At 51.5% G+C, this 22,804-nt stretch overlaps 1 protein-coding gene across 1 annotated transcript; it reads right to left on the bottom strand.

The window, feature by feature from the left end:
* Positions 1-3,834: 3,834 nt before the first annotated feature.
* Positions 3,835-21,609, bottom strand: Hdac11 (histone deacetylase 11). The gene is made up of 10 exons (XM_034511993.2): positions 21,468-21,609; positions 20,776-20,924; positions 18,969-19,069; positions 13,160-13,276; positions 12,572-12,614; positions 10,946-11,022; positions 9,915-9,977; positions 9,318-9,414; positions 6,241-6,419; positions 3,835-5,534 (listed from the first exon to the last, which is right to left on the bottom strand). Exons 1-10 carry the CDS (start codon positions 21,563-21,565, stop codon positions 5,319-5,321), a joined length of 1,140 nt encoding a protein of 379 aa, XP_034367884.1. The 5' UTR covers positions 21,566-21,609; the 3' UTR covers positions 3,835-5,318.
* Between the last annotated feature and the right edge of the window lie 1,195 nt (positions 21,610-22,804).

The raw sequence follows: 22,804 nt of genomic DNA, 5'->3' as shown, positions 1-22,804 counted from the left end.
CCCTGGGCCTCCAGCCAGTCTCCACTCTTGCTCAGCCTCTGCAAAAGTCCACATTCTCCTAGGATTATTCCCTTTTTAATTTCTCTCTTCTCTTCTCTTCTCTTCTCTTCTCTTCTCTTCTCTTCTCTTCTCTTCTCTTCTCTCTCTTCTCTTCTCTTCTCTTCTCTTCTCTTCTCTTCTCTTCTCTTCTCTTCTCCTCCTCTCCCCCTCCCCCTCCCCCTCCCCCTCCCCTCCCCCTCCCCCTCTCCTCTCTTCTCCTCTCCTCTCCTCTCCTCTCCTCTCCTCTCCCTCTCCTCTCCTCCCCTCTCTCCCTCTCCCTCTCCCTCTCCCTCTCCCTCTCCCTCTCCCTCTCCCTCTCCTTTCCTCTCCCTCTCCCTCTCCCTCTCTCCCTCTCTCCCTCTCCCTCTCCCTCTCCCTCTCTCCCTCTCCCTCTCCCCCTCCCCCTCTCCCTCTCCTCCCTCTCCCTCTCCCTCTCCTCCCTCTCCCTCTCCTCCCTCTCCCTCTCCTCCCTCTCCCTCTCCTCCCTCTCCCTCTCCCTCTCCTCCCTCTCCCTCTCCCTCTCCTCCCTCTCCCTCTCCTCCCTCTCCCTCTCCTCCCTCTCCCTCTCCTCCCTCTCCCTCTCCTCCCTCTCCCTCTCCTCCCTCTCCCTCTCCCTCTCCTCCCTCTCCCTCTCCTCCCTCTCCCTCTCCTCCCTCTCCCTCTCCTCCCCCTCCCCCTCCCCCTCCACCTCCCCCTCCCCCTCTCCCTCTCCCTTTCCCCCTCTCCCTCTCCCTTCCCCCCCCCTCTCTCTCTCTCTCTTTCTCTCATTTGTAGCCCAGGATGGCCTAGAACTCACTATGAAGTCCAGGTTTACATTGCACTATCAAATAGTCCTTCTTCAGTCTCCCGAGTGCTGGACCTGTAACCCCAATGTTTTTGTGTTTTGTTTACTTTGAGGCAAGTTCTCCTGTCGCCCAGCCTGGCTTCACACAAGCTTGATCTGTAGCCAAGGATGATCTTGAACTTCTGATCCTTGTCTCCACCTTGAGTTCTGAGATTTTAGGTGTGTGCAACCATCCTCATTTTGTGCAATGCTGGGAATGGAGCCCAGGGGCTTCATGGAAGTTAGGTAGGTACTCTACCAACTGAGCTACACCCCAGCCCTCCCCTGGTATAATGATGAGACAGTTATATACATGGGCCTCATAGCCAGAACCCTTGCCCCCGGTAGCCAGGACGCTTCCATTGGTACGTGCTGTTACGTGCAGCAGAACTCACACTGTGTCTTATGCAGAGGTATCTGGACAAACCTTTTCATAGCTCCGATTATACAAATGAGATAGCTTGCAAACTATTTGAGCTGAGACCTTGGTTCAGACCCTCACTCTTCTACTTCAGGGCTTTCATCAAAGAGCTAACTCACCCCTCCCTTTCTACCCCCTTTTCTATATCTATGAAATGGGTACACAATGGCTCTGAGTGCTAGGTGGCTGTTGAGGGTTGGTCTGTTGCTATGTATTATAACACGTGAATTCTCACATACGCCAGCTTTTGTTGTGAAAACTTTGCTCCTTAGTTTAAAGCTTAATTAGGGCTGGAGAGATGGTTCAGTGGTTAAGAGCACTGACTGCTCCTCCAGAGGTCCTGAGTTCAATTCCCAGCAACCACATGGTGGCTCACATCCATCTATAATGGAGATTCAATACCCTTTGCTGGTATGTACAGCTAGCTACAGTGTACTCATATACATAAAATAAATAAATCTTTAAAAGAAAAAAATTTACAGCCATTGGTTGAATAAAGATGCCTACAGCCTGGAGCTGGAAGAAGTAGGTGGGGTTTCACGGGGATCTGAGGCAGAGATGAGGAGAGAGGAGGAAGGAAGAGGGAGCCATGGGGTAGGTGAATCATGAGCACATGGCCATTTGGAGTAGGAGCAGCCCAGAAGGAGGATGGCAAATGATATCTCGGGATTACTGACAGGCAAGTGTCACGGCCTGAGCAAAATGTTGAGGCCCGGGCTGCCCCGCGTTTGGCGGCCACTGTTTCCTGGCCCAAGCTGTCTTCAGTCTCTCTTCCTAGTCCAAGTCCCAAGTTTTGAGTTCCTAGTTCCTAGTTGTACTCAATCTGTTCTCTTCCAAGTGTCTAATGTCTACTCCTACTCCTAGTGTCTGAATCTCTGTTACTCCAAATTGTTCTTTAAGTTGTACTCTCTGAAGTGTCTGATTCTCTCATCTCCAAATTGTTCTCCTGTATTGTCCTAATTGTTCTGACTAGAGCCAAGTGTCTTCTACCTAATGTCAAGTAATCTGTTCTCTGTCTGCCTCTAGCCTTTTATATGTCTCACTTCTAAGCCACGACTTCAGGTCACGCCTTTAATCATGCCCTTAGGTCTTGTCTCTAAATCTGATCTCTACACTTCTAAATCACACTCTTAAGTTACACACCTTTAATCCACACACCCAAGGTATCTAAACCAAGATTATCAGAGTGTGCTCAGCTGTTGTAGGCTATTGTAATCCAAGTCTCATGTCAGGGTATATGGCTCAAGATGGCTGCAAAGCTGATAGCCGCTTTCTGCTAAGTTGGCCCCCAACAGGGAAGTAGATAAAATACCATAGAGGGTTGATATCTGCCCAGCTCTGATGCTTTAAAGCTTATTACACAGATAAAGGTTTTGTGTCTTTTATTTGGGAACTAAATGATTTAGGGCAAGGTAGAAACCCCCTGTGGTGGTTTGGATATGCTTGGGCCAGGGAGTGGCACTATTAGAAGGTGTGGCCTTGTTGGAGGAAGTGTGTCACTGTGGGGGTGGGTTTGAGACCCTCTTCCTAGCTGCCCTGGAGACAGACTTCTCCTGGCAGCCTTGAGATCAAGATGCAGAACTCTCTGCTCCTTGTCCAGCACCACGTCTGCCTGGACACTGCCATGCTTCCTGTCATGATGATGATGGACTCAACCTCTGAATCTATAAGCCAGCCCCAGTTAAATGTCCTTATAAGAATTGCCTTGGTCATGGTGTCTCTTCACAGCAATGGAAACCCTAGCTAAGACACCTCCAAATAATGTTTACCACAGCGGGAGGCTCTCAGATAAATCCAGACACAGCAGACTAGAGCCTGGCACCTTGTGCAGTTCTGTCAATGGCGGCCTCTGTCACGTGCTCACACCTACCTGCCGCCTTGGCATTTCATCACAATCCAGACACACCAGACTAGAGCCTGGCACCTTGTGCAGTTCTGTCAATGGCGGCCTCTGTCGTGCTCACACCTACCTGCCGCCTTGGCATTTCATCACAGATCACAACCAGCTATACCACTGGGACATATCGGGTCACTCTGCCAAGCTGACAAGTTTGTCATCCCTGCCTGCCTGCAGGCCCACCCTGGGACAACCCCCCACCCCCACACACACTATGTTCCAACTGCTTCACAGAGCTGTATGGTCCCTCCACCTTCTGCCCTAGCTGGGCCCCACCCACCATACAGAGTAGGACACACCCGCTGTACCATTATCCCAGCCCAGATCTGCCTGTCACCCCTCACTTTCCCAGATCCCATCCCCAGATGATTTTATTGCCAAGGATGCCACACCTCCTTTGACTGGTAACATCCCCCTCCCTGACCCCCAGCAAAGGATGAGCCTCACATTTTCACAGCTGACAGAACAGAGTCACAACCCTGCTCATTACTCAGAAACATGTGTGGCCAGGGGCAAACTCCTCATTTCCCTTCTGGAGCCTCAGTTTCCTTATCTGCTAAAATGGGAATGGTGCTATCCTCAGACCTTTGGCGATGGAAAAGAACAGCAGCAACAGCAACAACAAAAACCACTCATCTCGGGCAGCAGCCCTGGTTAAGTGTCTGGATTGGTGAATCTTTATTTGTGGTCCTCAGGAGGCAGGTCTGTCTACCTCAGAACACACAGCAACAACCTGGAGCCTGTACGGCACTCAAACTCCACAATAACAAACTGTGTTGTCACCACTCCCCAGTGTCCTGGGAGGTAGCTCCAGTCAGATGCAGAGAGGCCATGGCGGAGGGGTGTGGGGCTGCATGCTGTCACCACTCCCCAGTGTCTGGGAGGTAGCTCCAGTCAGATGCAGAGAGGCCATGGCGGAGGGAGCTGTATTACTAGTGCTGTGGGGTTTGGTCCAGGTCAGTGGTTTAGACAACTGGTGACTTTGGCATCCTCTCAACTCCAGCAGAGGGAGTACGAAGGACGCCATGAAGGCTGTGGGAATGCCCCACATGGTAATGAATATGAGTCCTGTAGTTGGGGCAGATCCAGGGCAGGAGGAAACCCAGCTGGCCCACATCCTCTTACCCCTGTGCCTTTGGTCATGCTGCCAATCACTGGCTAGGGGTGGGTGCTTTCCTGCCTACATCACGGAGGGCCCTGACTGTCCCTTCAGGGTAGAATGGCCAGAGGGCAGGTAGACCTTGCGGCCACAGACAGAGATGAAAATTGGGCACTTTGGGTGAGCCCAGTGGAGACTGCAGCTCACCCAAGGTCTGTGCGGCCACTGTACCTAAATGTTAATTTTGCTGCCCTCCCTCCAGCAAGCCCCACCTAGGTTTAGCTTGGCTGCCAGCCTCTGTCTTGTTCCTGTCTGCTGGGTCACCTTTTCCTCTCCATCCTAGTCAGCAGCCTCTTATAAACTCCAGTGTGGAGGGTCACTCCTGAGCTAAACACTCATCCCAAACTTGTTTCCATGCTGAACAGAGGAGATTACTGCCAAAGCTGGGGGCCTTGGGCATCCTCATCATCCCACCCCATCTCGATAGGAGGGCTTGGGAAAACAGGTCTGGACCTTGATTTATTGAGGGGAACCCAAACTGGAGAATCCCAGCTTCCTTCCTTAGGCCTCCAAATTCATATCAGGGACTACTACCTGTTAGCTGAGAACCCAGTGCCCCCTGGAGGCTAGCTATGGAAACTTTCCTCAGACCCATGGGTACCATCATCCTGGAGGGGATCCTCTCCAGACTGAAGGAAGTAAGCCAACCAGGTGAGAGAGGGCCCTTCTTCTGGCTGATCTGGACAGCAGGCACCCCCATCCCAGAGGTCCCTCCCTGTGGCTGGAGCTAAGCTGTCCTTCCTGACTCTTGATAGACTGCATCCCACATGGGCTCCTCCCCGGGACTCAGCTCTTCCACCCCAAGGCCCAGAGCCCCTCGGGCACCTGGTGGGGAGTGGAGGAGCGGCCAGCAAGGCTGGTTCCTGCTCTTCCTGCCCCTCCACACTCACTGGCAGCTGTCTTCACAGCAACAAACACAGGCGGGTGGGCGGGTGGATGGGGTTGGGGGGCAGGTGTGATAATGTTCTGTGAGTAGCCGTCAAGGCACAGCACAGGAAAGCAGGGGGATGTTTGAGTTGTGTGCCGAGACGCAGGGATACTCAGGCCCAATGAGCCCCAGGTCATGCAAATTGAGGATGGAGTCGGCGATAATACGGGCTGTGCGCTTCTGGTACCCACCCGAGGTCACCATAAGGATGGGTATATCGTGGGCTCGGACCACCCGGAAAACTACTTCATCCCTCTTCACGATGCCCTGTGGAAAGACAGGGAGGGCAAATTCAGATAGGCCCAAGTTCCCATGGTATCAAAAAGTACTACTGCAAGTCTAGCCCTGGTGTGGATTGCTGCTGCTTTTAGCATCTCCTCCAGACATAAGGCTGCCCATATTTTCTAATTTTGCCAACCTTCATGCATGACTTTCCTGCTCTTTTCACACAGCTTGGCAGATAGACAAATGCCTAAAAATGCCGCTCTGGTGGTGGTGGGGTTTGCAGAATGTGTCTCTGGGCTGACAGATGCATGTTGTAGGTGGCCCTAAGGTCTCTGAGGTTTGGGTATAAAATGTCCCCCACAGGTTTGCATGTGTTTGAACACTTGGTCGCCGGCTGGTGGTGCTGTCTGGGAAGGTCCCAGACCTTTAGTTGGCAGAGCCTGCTGGAGAAAGGGCATCACATTTTATACCTGGGCCCCACTTCCTGCTCTCTTTCTGCTTCCTGTGTACAGATGAAATGTGGCCTCTGCTTCCTGACTACGCCACCAGCCCCATGTTCCTTACGATGGCTTCCCTGACATGAGCAACCCCACTGCTTCAGGAACTGCGAGTTGAAATGAGCCCTTTGTCCCGAGTTGCCATGTTTATCAGAGGATTCTCTCACAACGACAGAAAAGTGACTAATAATGTAGTCAGACTGTGGCCAGGCTACAGGCGAATCCTCAGGTGACCGCATGCTAGGACATACCGCTGGGCTGACGGACAGTCCCCCGAGGCGGTCTCCCTCCAGGACGTCTGTGCCCGCATTGTACACCACGACGTCGGGCAGGTGCTCCTGGAGGGACCTCCTCACATTCCTCTCCACCTTCTCCAGATATTCCTCATCTTCTGTGCCCCACTCCAACTCCACCTTCCGCCTGATGGCCTCTGGGAAGGAGACACAAACAGCACCAAGTACAAAGCAGGGAAACCGAGGCAGAGTATGATGCAGGGACTTGTCAATCCCCACAACAGGACTGACTCCACCTCAGTCTGGCCTCTCACTGCACCGAAGCTGAGTGGCGGAGGGGCATCCGTGGGAGGACAGGTTATTAAAGCTGACACTATCCCTGAGGGCCTAGACGCCCTATCCTTGAGCCCTACTAACACTGGACACCCCACAAATTTAAGCCCAGGCTCCAAATAGTCCAGAGTCAGCTTAGGCCGAGTCAGCAGTGCCCTTACCTCACCACCTGTGCATACATGGCCCTGCCATGTTTTCATCCTAAATGTCCCGAGAGGCCCATCTGTTGAAGGCTCAGCTCTCAGCTATGGTGCTACTGGTACTGACGACTGGACCTTTAAGAGGTTGAGCCAAGTGAAGGAAGTGATACAACTTGGTGGTGATATATCAGGACTATGTCCCTGAATGTGCTCTGGCTCCAGTCATCATGAGGTGAGAAGCTTTTCCTACCACATGTGCAGCATTGGTACCCTGTAACGTGATAAGCCCAACGCAACAGGGCCTACTGAACTGAGATCAGGACCTTAAAGCCATTAGCCAAGGCAAACTTTCCTTCTCTCAAGCTGTAGCCAGCTTCACTCCACGGCTGCTGCTGACCTTGGTAGTGGTCCCATGGTACTGGCTTCTTCAAAATCATCCTACATATTCTATCACAGAGACAGAAAGCTGACTGAGACGCTACTGCCAGTGGGGCAGGAAGGGTACTGATTTCAAATTTGGTCTCAGAGTCTTTGGGTTATGCTTGAGTCTATTTTTGCTTTTTTTTTTTTTTTTTTTTTTTTTTTTTTTTTTTAAGAAAACATTTGTTATATTTTAATTTATATTGTATCTTATTTTAATTACATATATATGGGAGGACACTTATTAGTGCCTGCAGAGGCCAGAAGAGGGCATCAGATCCCCTGGAGCAGGAATTAGAGGTGGTTGTGAGCCACCTGATATGGGAGTTGGGACTTGAACTCGGTTCTTTTTAGCTGAGCGTTTTCCCCCAGCCTTCATTTTGGTACCAGGTTATGGAGTATTGCTGCGACAGCTTTTAGGAATATTATGTTAACTTTTGAACTTTGAGCTGGAAAAGCCACTGAGTGTGGGAGCTTGGAAGGCAAGAATGTTGAAAGCAATGAAGACGACGGAGGCCTGGCTTGTGAACTTCCATGGGGAATCGTAGACTCTATCAAGGGCCATTTGTGTGCTGTTTTGTGATAAGAATCTGTGGTTCTGGTAAGCTGGAGCTAAAGAGTCAGCTGTGACTAACAAGAGGACAATGACACTGAAGTAAAACCTTTGCTTTGGGGATGACTGACACTAGTCAGATAGGACTGAGATTTAGTGATAATTAAGAAGAGACCAGCATCATTAAGGCAAAAATCTGGGAACTGTTTCGTCAAGGTTAGCACACCAAGCAGGAATGCAGAGGAGGCCAAGGCTGTATATTTGCTGGAAGCTGAGTTCTGAACTGTGTAAGAGTCTCCCACATGGTACTGGCTTTGAAGGCATAAAGGGGATATGGAGGAAAAGTTGAGGCTTGGCACCACGTGGAGGGATAAGATACCCTAAGAGAGGACAGGAAGGTTATTGGTGAAGGTGTACCTAGTCAGACTGTAGACTCCAAAAATGTGAAGATTCTAGTACATGGATGACCACCAAGGCCAGCAACAGCTGTGGAGTGGCGCTGGCATGGGCCTAGGACACAGGATGTGTATACTGCAGAGGCTGGAGCTGGAGAAACAGACCAGGCCCTTCTCAGGCCAGAGAATTATGGGTGAGTCCCAGATGTCAAGCGTTGAAGTTTTTACACTATTGCTTTGGTTTGATTGTGACTGTGCACTGGTTCTGGTTCTTCCCTCAAAGAGTGTTTAAAAAGCATTTAATTTGATCTTGTAAGAACCCAGTCATCAGGCTGTGGATACTTCAGAGAAACGTTGGAGTTTTAGAACAAGCCTGGAGTTTTAGAGAGACTCAGAAATTTTGGAGAGACTTTGGATATCTTAGAGAAACGTTTTTAAATGTTTTGGAGAGACTGGACTTTTAAAGTACTTGAATGTTTAAAGTCTGGAACTCTCAAAGGTTAGAACATTTGATATTGTGATATTAATATTAACATACCATCCTGGGGACAAATGAGAGAGGAAGGCTGGGGTTGAATAGTGATGTTTGTCACACTGACAACAAGGGGACAATTGTGTTGTATTTTAGGGGTGGTGGCACCCCAGGCAGGTGGTCCCAGGGTTTAAGAAAAGAAACTGAGCATGTCAGGAGGAGCCAGCTAGCAGCATGGCCTCTGCTTCAATTCTCACCTTGAGTGCCTTCCCTGACTTCCCTCATAATAAACTATATATAGACTATAAACTGAAATAAACTTTTTCCTCCCCAGGTTGCTTTTAGTCATGGTGTTTTATCACAGCAATAGAAATCTAACTACGGCACAAACCCTTTCTTCTGCCATCTTTATGTTTTCTATTGCACTCTTGTTCTTTCTGTCTGTCTGTCTGTCTGTCTGTCTCTCTCTCTCTCTCTCTCTCTCTCTCTCTCTCTTCTCTTTCCTCCTCCCCTCTCTCCTCCCCCACCTTTCTCTCTCTGTCTCTCATCCTCTCACCTCTCTCTCTCTCCCTCTCCCCCGACTCTCATCATCTATGCTCACCTCTAATGTGAAGAACCCTTGTGTGTATTTCTGTGGTCTTGGGGTCAAGTGACTTCCTTAGGTCCCCATGTGCTTGTGGGTATAGTGGAAGCACTCAAGTTGTGGGAACACTATAGATAAAGGAGTGGCACAGTCACACCCACCAGGGACACACTGAGGACAGAGGTGGGGATAAACTTACCTTTTGCAAAGCGATCCCCAGGGTAGATGTGGCGGTTGTACACATCCATGATGTATACACGCTTGTCCCCCATGAAGTCTCGCTCGTGCCCATTGCCCTGTATGCAGACATAACTGTCACTGCAGGCAGCTGCTCTCAGGAAGGGGGACCCCAACCACCACAGGAACGGCACCCTGCTTTGTCAGGTTGCTTGACCTTAGGGGTCTAGTGTCAGACAGCGGACAGGCATCAGAGCCAGACACACTCCAGACATGACCCCATAGCCTCCTTCAGAACCTGCAATCTGGCCAGCCCTATCTCTCAGCCTCTCTGTGAAACAGGGCAAGATCTGGCCTCATGACCTTCTTGGCTCTGCAGGGCATCAGTGGAATTGGGACACAGAGAGAGAACAAACTGCCAAGGGTTGTGTATGTGAGGCTTGGTTTCCCTGGTGCTGAGTAGCTGAGGCTTGTGAAGAGCCTCCTGCCTGGCATAGGAGTAGTCAGCAGGAGGCAGTGAGACCCTTTGGGTTCCAGGACAGAAGCTACCAGGGATATGGGAAGGGGACTCTCTCACCAAAGGAAAGCTCTGGTGCCTGGACTCCTGCAGAGTGCTCACCTGGTGGGCATCAAGATCAATGATGGTAGCTCTGGAAATGCCTTCCACACGTTCAAACAGGAACTGACAGGGAGAGAAGATGTGTGAAGACCAAACAGGCCAGAGGACCCAACCCTTTGGGGACTAAAGGGTTGCGGGGTGGGGGGGGGGGAAGAGGGGGAGAGGACAATGGGCAAGACATCACTTTCCCAAGAGTGCCGGGGTGCTAGGAGAAATGGGGGGGGGGAGTGGTGGCTGGGGAGGGGAGGCTCTGGAGGCACAGAGTGTGTACTATGGCCTGAAGGTTAAAAGATCAGATCATGGATCCCCTGGGTAATATGGGGTTGATAGATTAGCCCCCCAGTCTTAGAACTTAACTCCTCAAACTTTACTTTATTCTCTAATGCTAACTCCTGATGCCTCTTCCTTCACTAGGAGAGCCCTTCCCTGTTCCCCTCTAAGTCCTAACAGCCAGGTCTGCTGGCGGCCTATCTACATGTCTGTAAGAACAGAGACTCCATTAGCCTGGCACCGGCATGAGACTGGGCAGAGAGCACACTGGGGGCTCAGGGGCTCCACAGAACCACAGACTGGGCAAGCTCCCTTCACTTGGCTTCCTCAGAATGATGCTCAAGGGGTTGGTGAGGGAGGAGCAAGGGAAGGAGCTGGGTCCAGTTGGGATATGAAATCGACACCAGCTGCGTGGAGCTCTGTCGTCACCAGGATCCTAGCTTGTCCTTGCCTCACTCCTCCCCACTTCGGCCACTCTTCTTTACACCCACATCCTGAAACCTGTCTGTCCCTCCACCCACACCTACACCTAGCACTGGGGAGGCTGTGATGACTCCCTCCTGACACAGACAGGCCTTCTAGTGGCTGGAATGTGCTGGGTCCAGTTTGGGTCTTGTCCAAGTTGAGCAGCTAGAGAAGTCCTACTCCACTGTGAGGAATACCCTCCCTGCTTCGAGCCCACCTCCCTCCCCTGGAGTGTGTGATAAGCTGTGGGACGATGGAGTCTTTAGAGGTAAGGTACCACAAGTTCAGAGACACACCTTGATGGCCAGTGTGATGTCTGCATAGGCACAGAAGCCCCCTCCACGGTCACTGGAGCAGTGGTGGAAGCCACCACCTGCAGAAAGCCAGACAGCGCTGGTCAGAACCAGGTCTGGGTGCCTCTACCTCCCTACCATCCCCGCATCCCTCTCTTGTTGAGATTCTAGGTTGGCCAAGTGAACAGAACACTTGGACATGTCATCACTCCAGACCAAGAGGTAGCTCGATGCCATAATCACCTCACCCTACAGTAAAAGCCACTTTTCAGGGAGACCCAGCCATGCCGGCCAGCTGAGCTGCCTGCCCAGGGTTTGCACACCAGGGAAGGCGCAGCATTAGCAGGCTGGCTTTGGACCCAGGTTTTCCTCGTAGTGGACGGAGATGACTAGGAAGGACACCCTCTGCTGGCCACAGCTGCCCACAGCTGGCCACAGCTGGCCACAGCTGCCCATGCCATTCCAAACCTCGAGACATAGACTGGGAGTCCCGTTTGCTTTGGACCAGAAGCTGCTGTTGCCTTCCTTCTGCTAAAATGGCTAATAATCTGCTCCAGCCCGTTTGTATCCCTGGAGACCCTGGGTTATAGAAACCTTCCGAAATGGAGGTCCAACATTATCCCCATCCTGACAGTGTGAGGCTGGGGCTGTGCAGATGAAGGACCTGCCTCTTCCACTCCCTGGGGACTCCTAACAGGGCTCCCAGCTTGCTGAAGCCTCTCTGTAAGTCAGAAGAGAGCTCCATCTAGTACCTTTTACAGATGAGCTGTCCTGGGCACAGAGAGAGCCAACAACATGCCATAAAATACAACAAGCAGACAGCATACCATTAGTGAAGGCCAGGCTTCACCAGGACCTAGATGCTCAACTAACCAGGTCCTACTTTTCATGATAAGAGTTATCACTGAGGTCCTCCATGAACTGGGAACTATGTTGCAGACACAGGGGGCATAAATTACCCATGTGCTTACGCAACTGGGTATCTTAACACCATGGCTATGCCAGCTCTAATGCTGGGTACCTGGCAATGTAATCACAAGAGTCATGGCCCCTGACCATGCAGAGTTCACAAAAAGGAATTGGGTCCTGCTACAGGGTTCTTCACAAGCCAGCGCCTTCCTCATAAGACAACTATGCAACAGCAAAGGAAAGGCTGCTAGGAAAAAGGTTCTTCACTGTCAAGGACTGTGAAGACAGACTGCAGAGGCCACACAGAACCGGAAAGCACTGGCCCCCAGAACCCCTGATGTGGCACTTAGCCTTGGCTTATCCATTCATCCCAGGATCAAGCCCTGTCCACTGACCTAGACCCCAGAAAGACAGACCCTTTCAGGAGAGCCACATGGAGGCAACTAATTCCATGCCCAGGAACCTACCCGAGGGATGTCACAGGCTCTCTGGGTGGAAGAGAACTCCCTGTCATTGTAAATATGTAAATGTTGGCCGGGGGCATTCTCAGAACAAATATCTCAGAGCAGATAGAGGAACCCATGGGGCCTACACAGGAACAAAAAGGCTATATACTACATAGGCTACTAAACTGGCTCTGAGGGCTTTCTTGTCCCTCTGTCCTCATTCCCTTTCCACCTCCACCAGGACATCCAGACATTCTGAAGCTCCAGCACTCACCAACATTGATGGCCCAGCCTCGTTCCACAGCCAGCTTCCCCGCCTTTGGAGACAAGCAGAGAACAGGAGTTCAGGCCTCATCCTGAGGCAGACAATATAAGCTCTGGGGCAGGACAGGCCACAGGTAGAACGAGGCAGCACCTCATTCCTCAACAAACCAGTGGTAACCAGAGGAAAAGAACCAAACTGCCCGAGTGGGGAAGGGTTCAGAGTGGCCCTCCCAGTTTTACAGGGAAAACACCAGAAATTCAAGTGAGGTGAACTGAGAATTCCCACATGGCTTTTTAAATGGAAAAAGAGGCGGTCTGCGGTCTGCTTGCGGAAATACTGCAAGTTGAAATCCTGCAGGCATTTGGGGGGAATGGCAATTAATAGAAAACGTGGTAGTGCCAGAGTGCAGTGACCATGCGTGGGACAGACCTCCTTGATTCTGACACAAAGTGTCCCTCAACTCGCTCCCCAGCACTACTGTAGGACATATGCTTGTTGGGTTACAAACACAGTAACTCAAATTGTTATTGGATGGGGCAAGTCAATACACGGCAAAGTAGGGTAGGGGCCTGGAGCTGCACATCCCACACAGCCTACCATGATGGTGCCGCCAGTCTGAGTCCGCAGGGGCCTTAGCACCTTCCTCTGCACAAGGAAGTTGGGGAGAAAGATGACAGGGGGGATCTCAGTGATGGTAGCCACCACAAAGGACCACTGTGGAAAGAGACATGGAAGTCAAACTTGATGCCAGGCCTGGACATAGTGGCTCCCCTCTCTTTCTTGGGAAGTGACAGCTGGGAGGCACCTTTGAGTCCCAGCTTTGTGCCTGGGCACAGTGAAGTTGATGGCATCGTTTTGAGGCACTCTTCTGCCCTCTTGTGTCTAGAATAAGGACTGCAAGCTGTGCTGAGACTGCATGGGGCTCCTCTGCTCCCTGCAGCCCAGTACTACTAACCAGGAAGACCTGGTTTCTGAGGCCAAGTAACAGTCAGCACTTTCTAAGTACTTAGGGCCTATGAGACAGCCAGCTGGGCTTGGGGTCCTGTCTTGTGCTGGGACACTTGTAGCCAAGGCTAACAAGCCAGCAAGTGCTATTACAGAGAAGTATCAGTCTTCACAGGAAGGGAGAGGCCCTTGTGGAGAAGGCAACACCTATAAAAGGTAAACAGTGATCAAGAGTCCCCCAGATGTAGGCTTTAGGCCAAAGATACCATTTAGGGCAAGGGATTGAGTTCAGGAATGCCAGAAGCCGGACAGGGCAGGGCAAGGAAGCATCTTCTGTGGTCTGTGGTTCAGGACCTGGTCTGCAAGCACAGGTTCACAGCATACTTGTCAGAGCAGTACAGAGGCACAGGAGGAGGAAAGCCAGAAGTAAACACTAAGATGACAGCAGGGACTTCTGAACCCCATCTCCAGCTGATGTGAGCTCCTTTGTTATTTTCCCTGCACTTCCAATCCTGACTCCACTCCTTCCTGCTCGGCTCTGCGGAGGCAGGTTCTGATGTCTCTGGCTCCCTCTGCTGCTCCTTGCTCTTTTCGTTGGAGACAACAATCTCTCTATATATCCCTGGATGTCCTGGTACTATGTAGACCAGACTGGTCTCCAACTCAGAGACACCTGCCTTTGCCTCCGGAAGGCTGGGATTAAACGTCTGCGCTACTACGCTTTGCCTCGTCTACCTTTACAGACAGCAGCTCCACGCTTTCACCAGGAGACTGCTTCTTGGCCAAGATCCATGAGGACTCCAGGCCCATGTGTAAATGGAGTCATATTTACATGGAACCTGAGCACACCCTCCTGTATAAATCATCCTACATTGCTTATAACGTGGGTCGTGTTACTACTCTGATTAGACGTTTATGCCAGTTTAGGGAGTAACACAAGAAATGTGTATGTTAAGATGGACGCATCACTGTTTTGAGACTATCCTCCCTCTGTGGTTGGTTGGACCTGAGAACTAAGGACCCAAATATATGAGCCTGTACTTATCAATTCTAAGCTAAAGGTCTCGTGGTAGCACATGCCTGTCTTCCCATCTTGGGAGGTATAGGCAGAAGATTAAGGAGTCCAAGGACAACCCTGGCTACACAAGACCCTGCTTCAAAGAAACAAAACAAAACACACATGTTTAATGGGAATCCCGTGCCTCAGTTACTTCAGGCATATTTCAAATGCTGGCCAGACACTGAGGCTGGTAGATGGATGGAGCTGAGCTAGGATTTCCCCATCATGACAGCTGTATCAGGCAGCACTGCTCTGGAAAAAAAACCAAACAAACAAAACATTGATGTAAGGTAGGGGCGGGTTGTGGCTGTGCTCTGGAGGAAGAGGGAGCAGGGGGGTTGGCAGTGTGGGCCATGGGCCAGGGAGATGGTAGTTACAGTGGTCAGAGTGAGCAGATATAGAGCCTCACAGTGACACTGACACTGGAGGGTGAGCAGCAGAAGAGAGAACAGCTGAGGACTGGTGTGTGTGGGGTGGGGGCGACAAGGGACAGATAAGATTATCTGGGATGTGTGGTAGGCTGCCAAGAGACAGTCTAGATGAGTAGGTAGGACCCACCCAGAATGCCATGGGACAACCTTGGGAGGGCCAAGAGCTCTGGGCTAGTCAGGCTAGACACAGGGCTGGGGCAGGGCTCTCAAATCCCCTCTGGGCTCTGCCTCAGTTGTATGATTTTTCATGCAGCCATTCCCTCTGTGCCAGGCTCCTTGTCTGCAAATCGGGGTCTGAAATGAGGGTGTAAGCCTGCTGAAGGGGCCCTGCTGGGGAGGCCTGTCTGTCATTACCTCCTTAAAATACTGTCCTAGATGCCTAGAGACTATTGTAGACCTGCACACAGCTACCAGCACATCTGTGTCACCATGCAAAGATGCAGGGCATCTGTGTACCTTCAGAGGTACATTAGCACTATCAATCCCTAATCTAAAATAAAACTGTGGGGCCTAGAGGCCTGTGCCTGTAAATCCATCAGTGTGGGAGGCTTCGTGTAAAGATACGAGCTCACACCAACTTTGTCTCAAAATTAAAGGATTTTTTAGAATTATATTTTAAAGAGGGAGAGATTGATAATGTTGTTTAGTAACTGAGTGCCTGCCTAAGATTTGACAGACAGACAAACCTAAACTCCCAGGGATCCCTGGGCTCTCTTGCTTTTCTTGCACCACCCATCAGGTGAATCCAATGCTTTGTGCTGGGTGCTGTAGGCTCCCGATTTGATGTCCTCTTGGGCTCGCTCCTGCTTTTGTCTGCTATCTGTTAATTTTGCTTGCTATAAACGTAATAAACTCATTCATTCAAAATTAGCATGGCTATGCTAGATATCTTCTTGGTACAGAACTGGTGTATACCCCCCAATAAGCAAAATTAGGTATTCAGACAAATGTGTATGGGCATATCCATAGCAACACTACTGACCATCATTAAAACTGAGAAATAGCTCACACGTGCGTAAGCTAATGGACGGACAAACAAGATGGTAGAGTATTATGCATCCATGAAGAGGAATGTGTAGGGGGTGGTGTGTGGCTTCCTGGCAAAGCACTTGCCTTGCATACTTGAGCTCTCAATCCCAGCCACTGGGGAAGAAAAATGCATGGCACCTGCTCAATAGGCTGTGTGGTGAGGCAAGCCAGATGCCAAAGCTCACACACTGTTTGATTCCATCTATACAAAGTCAAGTACAAAGTACACGAGTCTGTGGAGGCACGGCAGAAGTGGGTGGAGACTGTACAGAGGGCGGAGAATACCAGGGAGCAAGTGCTCTGTGGGACCAGGTTTCCTTTCAGAGTGGTAGGAACAGCTATAGATTGTGACATCACATGGATGGATGATGGAGACGCTGCCGAACCTTAAGACAGTGGACTGTGATATATGGAATGAGCCACATCTTCTTAAAGGAGAGATGGGCCTCTTGGGGAAGCACTGACCCGAGCTCCCATCCCTTCTCTCATCTTCTGCCCTCTGGGTGCCCTGAGGTCAGTCTCCCTCCCTTCCCTCCCACAGGGCCTTTGCACTTGTGACTCATGCTTAGACTGTCCCTCATTCCCACCCTTCAGGCCGGCTGGCCTCACTGTCCCCCACACCCTGCTTTGCTGGCCCCCCTTTCTGCAGGTGCTTGGCACCTGTTTGGCAAGTTATATTTCTTCTTTGCTCTCCACTGGAGAGGGACTCGGTCTCTGGTTCCATCCCTCCACCGTAAGACCCAAAACAGTGTGCACTTTGGTTATGAACTTGCTGGTGGTGCTCAGGGACAGCCATCAGGAGCTGCCCAGCCTGACCTGCTCCCAATGGCAGGGCCCTAGAAATCACAAGTAAAGAGCAGTGCCGCTGCTGCCAAGATTCCAGTCTTAATAGGTCCAGCCCTAGGCTGTACACACAGTGGGTGTTCTTGAACCAGTGCTGTCTTTCTCTTTTGGGGCCCTGGTCACTGGGATGGGAGACCACAGCACTGTAGGTTCCCCGGCAAGTGTGTGGGAGAGTAGATGCAACCATGCAGACATGGGGTGGGGGAGGTGTGACTGAGCTGTGCATCAGATAGGTCTCACCTGAGTGGCACCAGCACTTCACTCATCACTCTCCCACTACAAACCTGTTCATGGTACTCAGGATAAAACCCATGTTTCCTCCTCAGCTTGCCACACTCACTGTGGCCTGGACACACAAGACCTGGTCTATTATAAAATTATGTTTCTCCCTTTGATCTGGCTCCCACAGGGCTCTGAGCTAAGTGTTACATTGCCATCCCCTTGGTAAACAGCTATGTGTTACGCTCATATAGCTGAGCAAACCCCGCCCCTCCCCCACTCCCCACTCCCACCCAGACGCCCCGTTCTGCTCTTATTTTTTATTTGGGAATCCCAGACTACGCTGCTTCCAGATTTTTGGGACACCTGCCCTGTAAGTTTTCCATTAGGTTTTATAAATGGGTAGAATCGTAGTAGCCCCAGCCTCTGCCTCATCCAGGCCCCACTCGGTTTTGGTCTCTCCCTGTCCAAACTCAGAGCATCCTACCCTTGCTTTCCCCCTCCCCCTCTGACTCCTGGCCAGGCTTCTGGGCTGGGGACTAATCACGCATGTCTGGGCCCCAGGAAACCAGGGCAGCCAGGCACCGGGCTTCCAGCCAATGCCTCACACCTCTCTCCTGGGAGCCAGGGCTCAGCTTGGCTCAGTGTCTTCCTGGCAATCTTTCCCAAGCTGACACTGCCATGGCCCACCTAGAATTCTCACCAGCTCAGGCCATGGTTGGAGGGGAAAGAGGCAGCAGCTGTGGCCCTGGTCCTGAATAGATGCCTGCCAGGGCCCTCCCCCTGCTTAACAGCACCCCCAAGTGATTTTGAGAAGGCATAGGCTACTTCTGAGCCAAGGTCTTTCCAGAGTGAAGCAGCCTGTTGACTTCTGCCATCTGTGGAGTCCTGAAGCCATAGGCTCTTGACAGGAAACTTGGGGGCCAGAACTTCCATTCTCCGAGGCAGAGAATCAATGGCACCCAGATGCAGTTCCAGCCAGGGCAGACCGGCAACCATGCTCTCCCCCCAACACCAACCTGTTACATAAGGAATGCACTAAAGACCTTGACTTCCAATAGTTTACACTCTCCTGTGCAAAGAGGCCATAGGCAGACAGTGGTAGCCCAGTGTGTCCTACAGTTGGGATTTCAAAGCTTACAGTTAGCATTTTCAGAATCAGAACTGGAGCTGGGGCTCAGTGGTAGGCTGCTTCCCTAAAATGCTCAATCCCAATAATCACAAAAACTAACAAGAACACCCCCTGAAAAGCCCAAAGCAAAAAAAAAAAAAAAAAAAAAAAAAAAAAAAAAAAAAAAATAGAAAAAAGAAAGGAATCTGAGAATATCATTTAATAAACGTCATTCTGGCTTCTCTTGAAAGAGCAGGTCCTGTAGTCATGTTGGGCCCAGCAGTGCGGCAACCAACCACATGGCCCACATGGGAGGGAAAGAACTTCCACAGCTCAGCCCAGATGCCTCCGCCTGGCCCCACCACCATCTTACGTTCCCTTCTGGCCCCTGGGGACACTTCAAACCCATTTTAGCCCTAGAGTTTTCATTTACAAGGAGGCTTTGGAATAGCATCTCAGGCCACTACAGAAGCAGAACAGAATAAAGTGGCCTAGTGGACAGGACAAGGGCTAATGTCCCCCTCCCACTGAAGTGACGGCAGCAGTGTCCTTTAAGCCCTGTCCAGAGCATAGGCTGAAAGTCACTAATATGCCCAAAGCCTCTAAGGGGTTCTGTCTGCACCCCCCTGTCTGCACATACCCTGAGAATGGGGAGCTAACTACCCACAGAGAGCTCTTCTTAGGCTCCCTCCTTAAGAACTTCCCCTGTGCTAGGGACAGGAGTAGGTACCCCCAGGGTTGCACCCGCAGATCCCGGTGGAACTGTACCTTCAGCTCATTGAGATAGCGCCTCGTGTGCACCACCAGCAGGTCCTCCTCCGAGGCCTCCCGGGCCTCCACCAGCATGCCGTCGGACAGCAGCTTCTCTTCTGGAACCACAGAGCAAGGCCCTGCTTCCTTTCCAGCTCTCAAAACAGGTCCATCCCCTAGACCCTCCCTCAGGCTGCAGGCTAGCCTCTGGCAACCCCTCAGCACACAGCGAACGTGTGGGTATTCTGAGAATGGCTGCCTCCCTAGGCCACTGTGGCCAGTGGTTAGGGCCCCTGTCCAAGGGCGCTGAGCTCGAAACACACAGCAGTCTCTGCACTTTCCATGTTGCTGACAGCCACCAGGTGAACTCAGGTACAACTGGGTGACTTCCAGGAGAAGACAGAACAAAGAACAGGAATGTTCTCAAGGTAGAAAAAGCTCTTCAGAGCAACTCTCCCTCCACAGGTGGCTCAGGATGGTATGGCCTTTCGTCTGCCTGAGCCTTGCTCATCCCCCTAGCTAACCAAAGGAGAGCAGTGGCTCGAAGGCAGCAGAAGCCAGAGCTGAACAACGGCTGTTTTCAGGTGCTATCTATCTTCCTGCTGCGACCTTCTATTTATGGCAAGTGAAACTACCTTTTACCATTTTGATGACATGGGCTTCCTTTTAAAACAAAGTTTTAAAAGAACAAAAAATCCCAAAGCTCATTTAAAAATATGCAGTCAATGTAGGAATAGGTGGTATAGGGGCACCCGGTGTCTGAGTGGCCTGCAGTGTCTGGTTTCTGTATATGGCTACCAAAGATTCATTTCATTTTGCAAAAGAAACTGAGGCTGAGAGCAGACGCTTCCCCCACAGTATGGTGAGACTGGGCCATGATGTTTTTTTTTTTGTTTTTTTTTTTTGTTTTGTTTTGTTTTGTTTTTTTGTTTTTTTTTTTCTAGAGAAATTAGAATCTAGGGTCAATTTTCAATGAGTTGTGCTCACAAACCAACCAGTCCCATCCACATCTATACACAGATCCAGGCAGGGCCTCCCTCCTACAGCATCCCATGGCCTCTGACACCTCCAGACTCAGCCAGTTCCCTTCCTGCCACGGTGCCCAAGGAGCCTGCCCTGTAATCCTGCCTCCCATTCTTCCTCATCCTCAGAGGAACTGTAGTAAGGGGGATTGGCTGCTCACTCCCAGCTGAGGAGGAGGAGCCCTTCTGTGGTGCCACTGAATGAAACAGGAGCCCAGGTGGGGGCAGAGAGCACCAGCAGGAAACCATTTGTGCAGGCAACAGATGTGCAAGGCTAGCATCCCAGGCTCACACCAACACCACATGTCACCTGTGTGCTTTCTAGTCCACGACTTCCTTTGGCTGTTCAGGCTGGCCCCTACAACGGAGGGGAAAGCTGTACCACTTGCCGTAGATAGGAGGTCACCAGAGGAACAAAAACAAACCCAATAGAAACAGCTGTGTTATTAATGTCTAATTTGATCCTGTTTTCTGCACAGTGCAGAGCTGGGAGCTTGCTGTAGATATTTAGGAAGGGAGATAGGGCTCTAACTGGAGGGAATACAAGACAGGGCCCATCTTGCTTAGCAGCCTGCCTGGAAAGACCCTTTAACAGCAGGGTAGAAGGCAGTCTGGGGGCTGAAATCGGGTAAGGATGGGATGGATACAGGGATGGAGGAGGCAGATGCAGGTTTGAGGGGGTGATGAGGATGGGGAGAAGAAAAAATGGAGAAGGTAGATGCAAGTCTGAGAAGGTGGTGAGGACAGGGAAATGGAGGAGCCAGTCCAAGGGGATGGGGCGGGGGGGGGGGGGGGACACTTACCTTTCAGGAAGTTGATCACCTTGCCCCATTTCCCAGCATCAAAGGGGTGCAGCTTCTCCAGGCCCATGAAGGTGATGTTGTAACGTGGTGAGTACACGATGGGCCAGCGTTTCTCTGGTACATGTTGGTACAGCTGTGTTGCGTGAGGCCTTCAATGTGCAGAAGAGACACCAGATATGGACGGCAGCCTCCTTGTGGAAAGCAGTCTCCCCCTCCCCACTCACACCAGGTCACTTAACAACCAACAAAATGGAAACAGCTCCTTCCTGAGCCCTGGCTGGCTTTGACTACACAAGCTTCCAACACAGTCTTCACAGCCGCCCCGGGGACCAGGTGTGCCCAAGGTCACATGCCAGCTCCAGGTGTATTCAGTACTGGCGCCAAGGCCCAAGGCCTGCACGGGAGAAGGCGGGGTGTATGGTGTAGGGGGCTGGAACGTGGCTGTCTCACGAGTCAGCTCACGAATCTGTGAAGCTGGGAACAAAATGCGCTGGGGAAGTGGGGTAGTGTGTAGACCGCGATTGCAGGAGGCTGTGCCCTCCTCTGAGCCCCGCAGCCCACCGCGGTGCTCTGCGGAAGGGAGACCCACCGTTCGTCCGCACGGTCACCCAGCCCGCCCCCAACTGTCCCGCCGTGCCCACGGGGATCCCCAGAACCCATGCTTGGCCCCACGCGCGACCCCGCACACTCACATCCCGCAGCCGGCCCTGCTTGCTCTGGAAGCCACTCTGCACCGGTAAGGGTGGGAGGGATGCAGAGGGTAGGGCCTACGCAAACACGCCTCCTCCATGGCGCTGGGAGCTGGGGGCGGAGCTCTGGCCTGCAGCTGCGTCACAGACAACCAGACCGGCGCCGGCCAAGGAGAAGCAGCCAATGGAGTGCCGCCTGGAGGGCGTGGTTATGCGCAGCTCCGCCCGTATTACCAGGGTAGAAATAAGCAGACACTTGTTTAGGTGGTGGGTTTGTTCTGGGCCTACCAGCTCTGCTATATGTTCTTTCCTTGGCTGCAGCCCTTCATTCCTGTACCATCTGTGGCTATTTCACCATCATATAAGCACTTAGCATAAAATGCCCTGAGCCTGTTTCCCTATTGTAGAACAGGGCTGGTGATCCTAGTTTTTTAGGATCCAGCCGTGTATATCTGAACATTTCTCCTGTCTCCATTCCCCCTACACCCTGACCCTGGAAGCTGCCCTACAGCTGGGGCTGTCCGTATGGCTGGAGCCTGGGAGGAGGCCCCAACAATGGAGGCCAGAAGAAGAGACAATGGACTTCTGTTAGCCCAGCTGTCTTCATCAACCAAACAGAAGCAGCTGACCAGAGGAGCAGCCAGGAACTAACATGGCAGCTGGGAGCCCAGGGACCACAGGGTCATGTGAAGGGAACAGTTGACATTTTGTTGTTGCTGTTTTGGTTTTTTAGGGCATGAGGCAGCATAACACAGAGTGTATGTGAAGATCAGAAGTCAGCTCTGGTCAGACAAGTTTTTCCCTCCACCTTTGTGTAAGTTCCAAGGATTGAACTCAGGTTCTCTAGAACGAGCACCAACGGCATGTATTTGCCAAGTCCTATTGTGGGCTGGCATTGAAAGAATGTGTCTGATGTGCATACTGTTAGATAATTTTCAGAAAACAGGAGACAGATTCTGAAAGATGCTGAGAAAAATTATCCGTAGGAGTGTGAGTTCAGTCAGGACCTACTGCACCAGCCATGGGTAGTGGGGCTGACCCTGAGGAGACTGCCTTCAGTTCAGGGGTGGGGGAGGCAATTTCTTGTTCCTAGAGGTTTGGGGGAGTTTCCACACCATGTGACCTAGCCTATGTGCTAGGAGTTACAGAGTTTGAGCCATAGTAGATAAGACAGTGGAATTATGATTTAAAGCTGCTATAGGCTTGGGCAGGACGAAGGAACGGCATTTGCTTATTACAAACTGGGAGGGTAGTCTCTTCCTTATTCCTTTGGTATAATGAGGCTTGAGCCTGTCCTCAGCCCAGCCTGGGCCATCTGCCAGCACCCTGGCCTTGGAAGG

This window comes from Arvicanthis niloticus, chromosome 9 (assembly GCF_011762505.2).
Source record: "Arvicanthis niloticus isolate mArvNil1 chromosome 9, mArvNil1.pat.X, whole genome shotgun sequence".
Classification (NCBI taxonomy): Eukaryota; Metazoa; Chordata; class Mammalia; order Rodentia; family Muridae; genus Arvicanthis; species Arvicanthis niloticus.
This window is presented reverse-complemented; position numbering and strand designations above follow the sequence as displayed.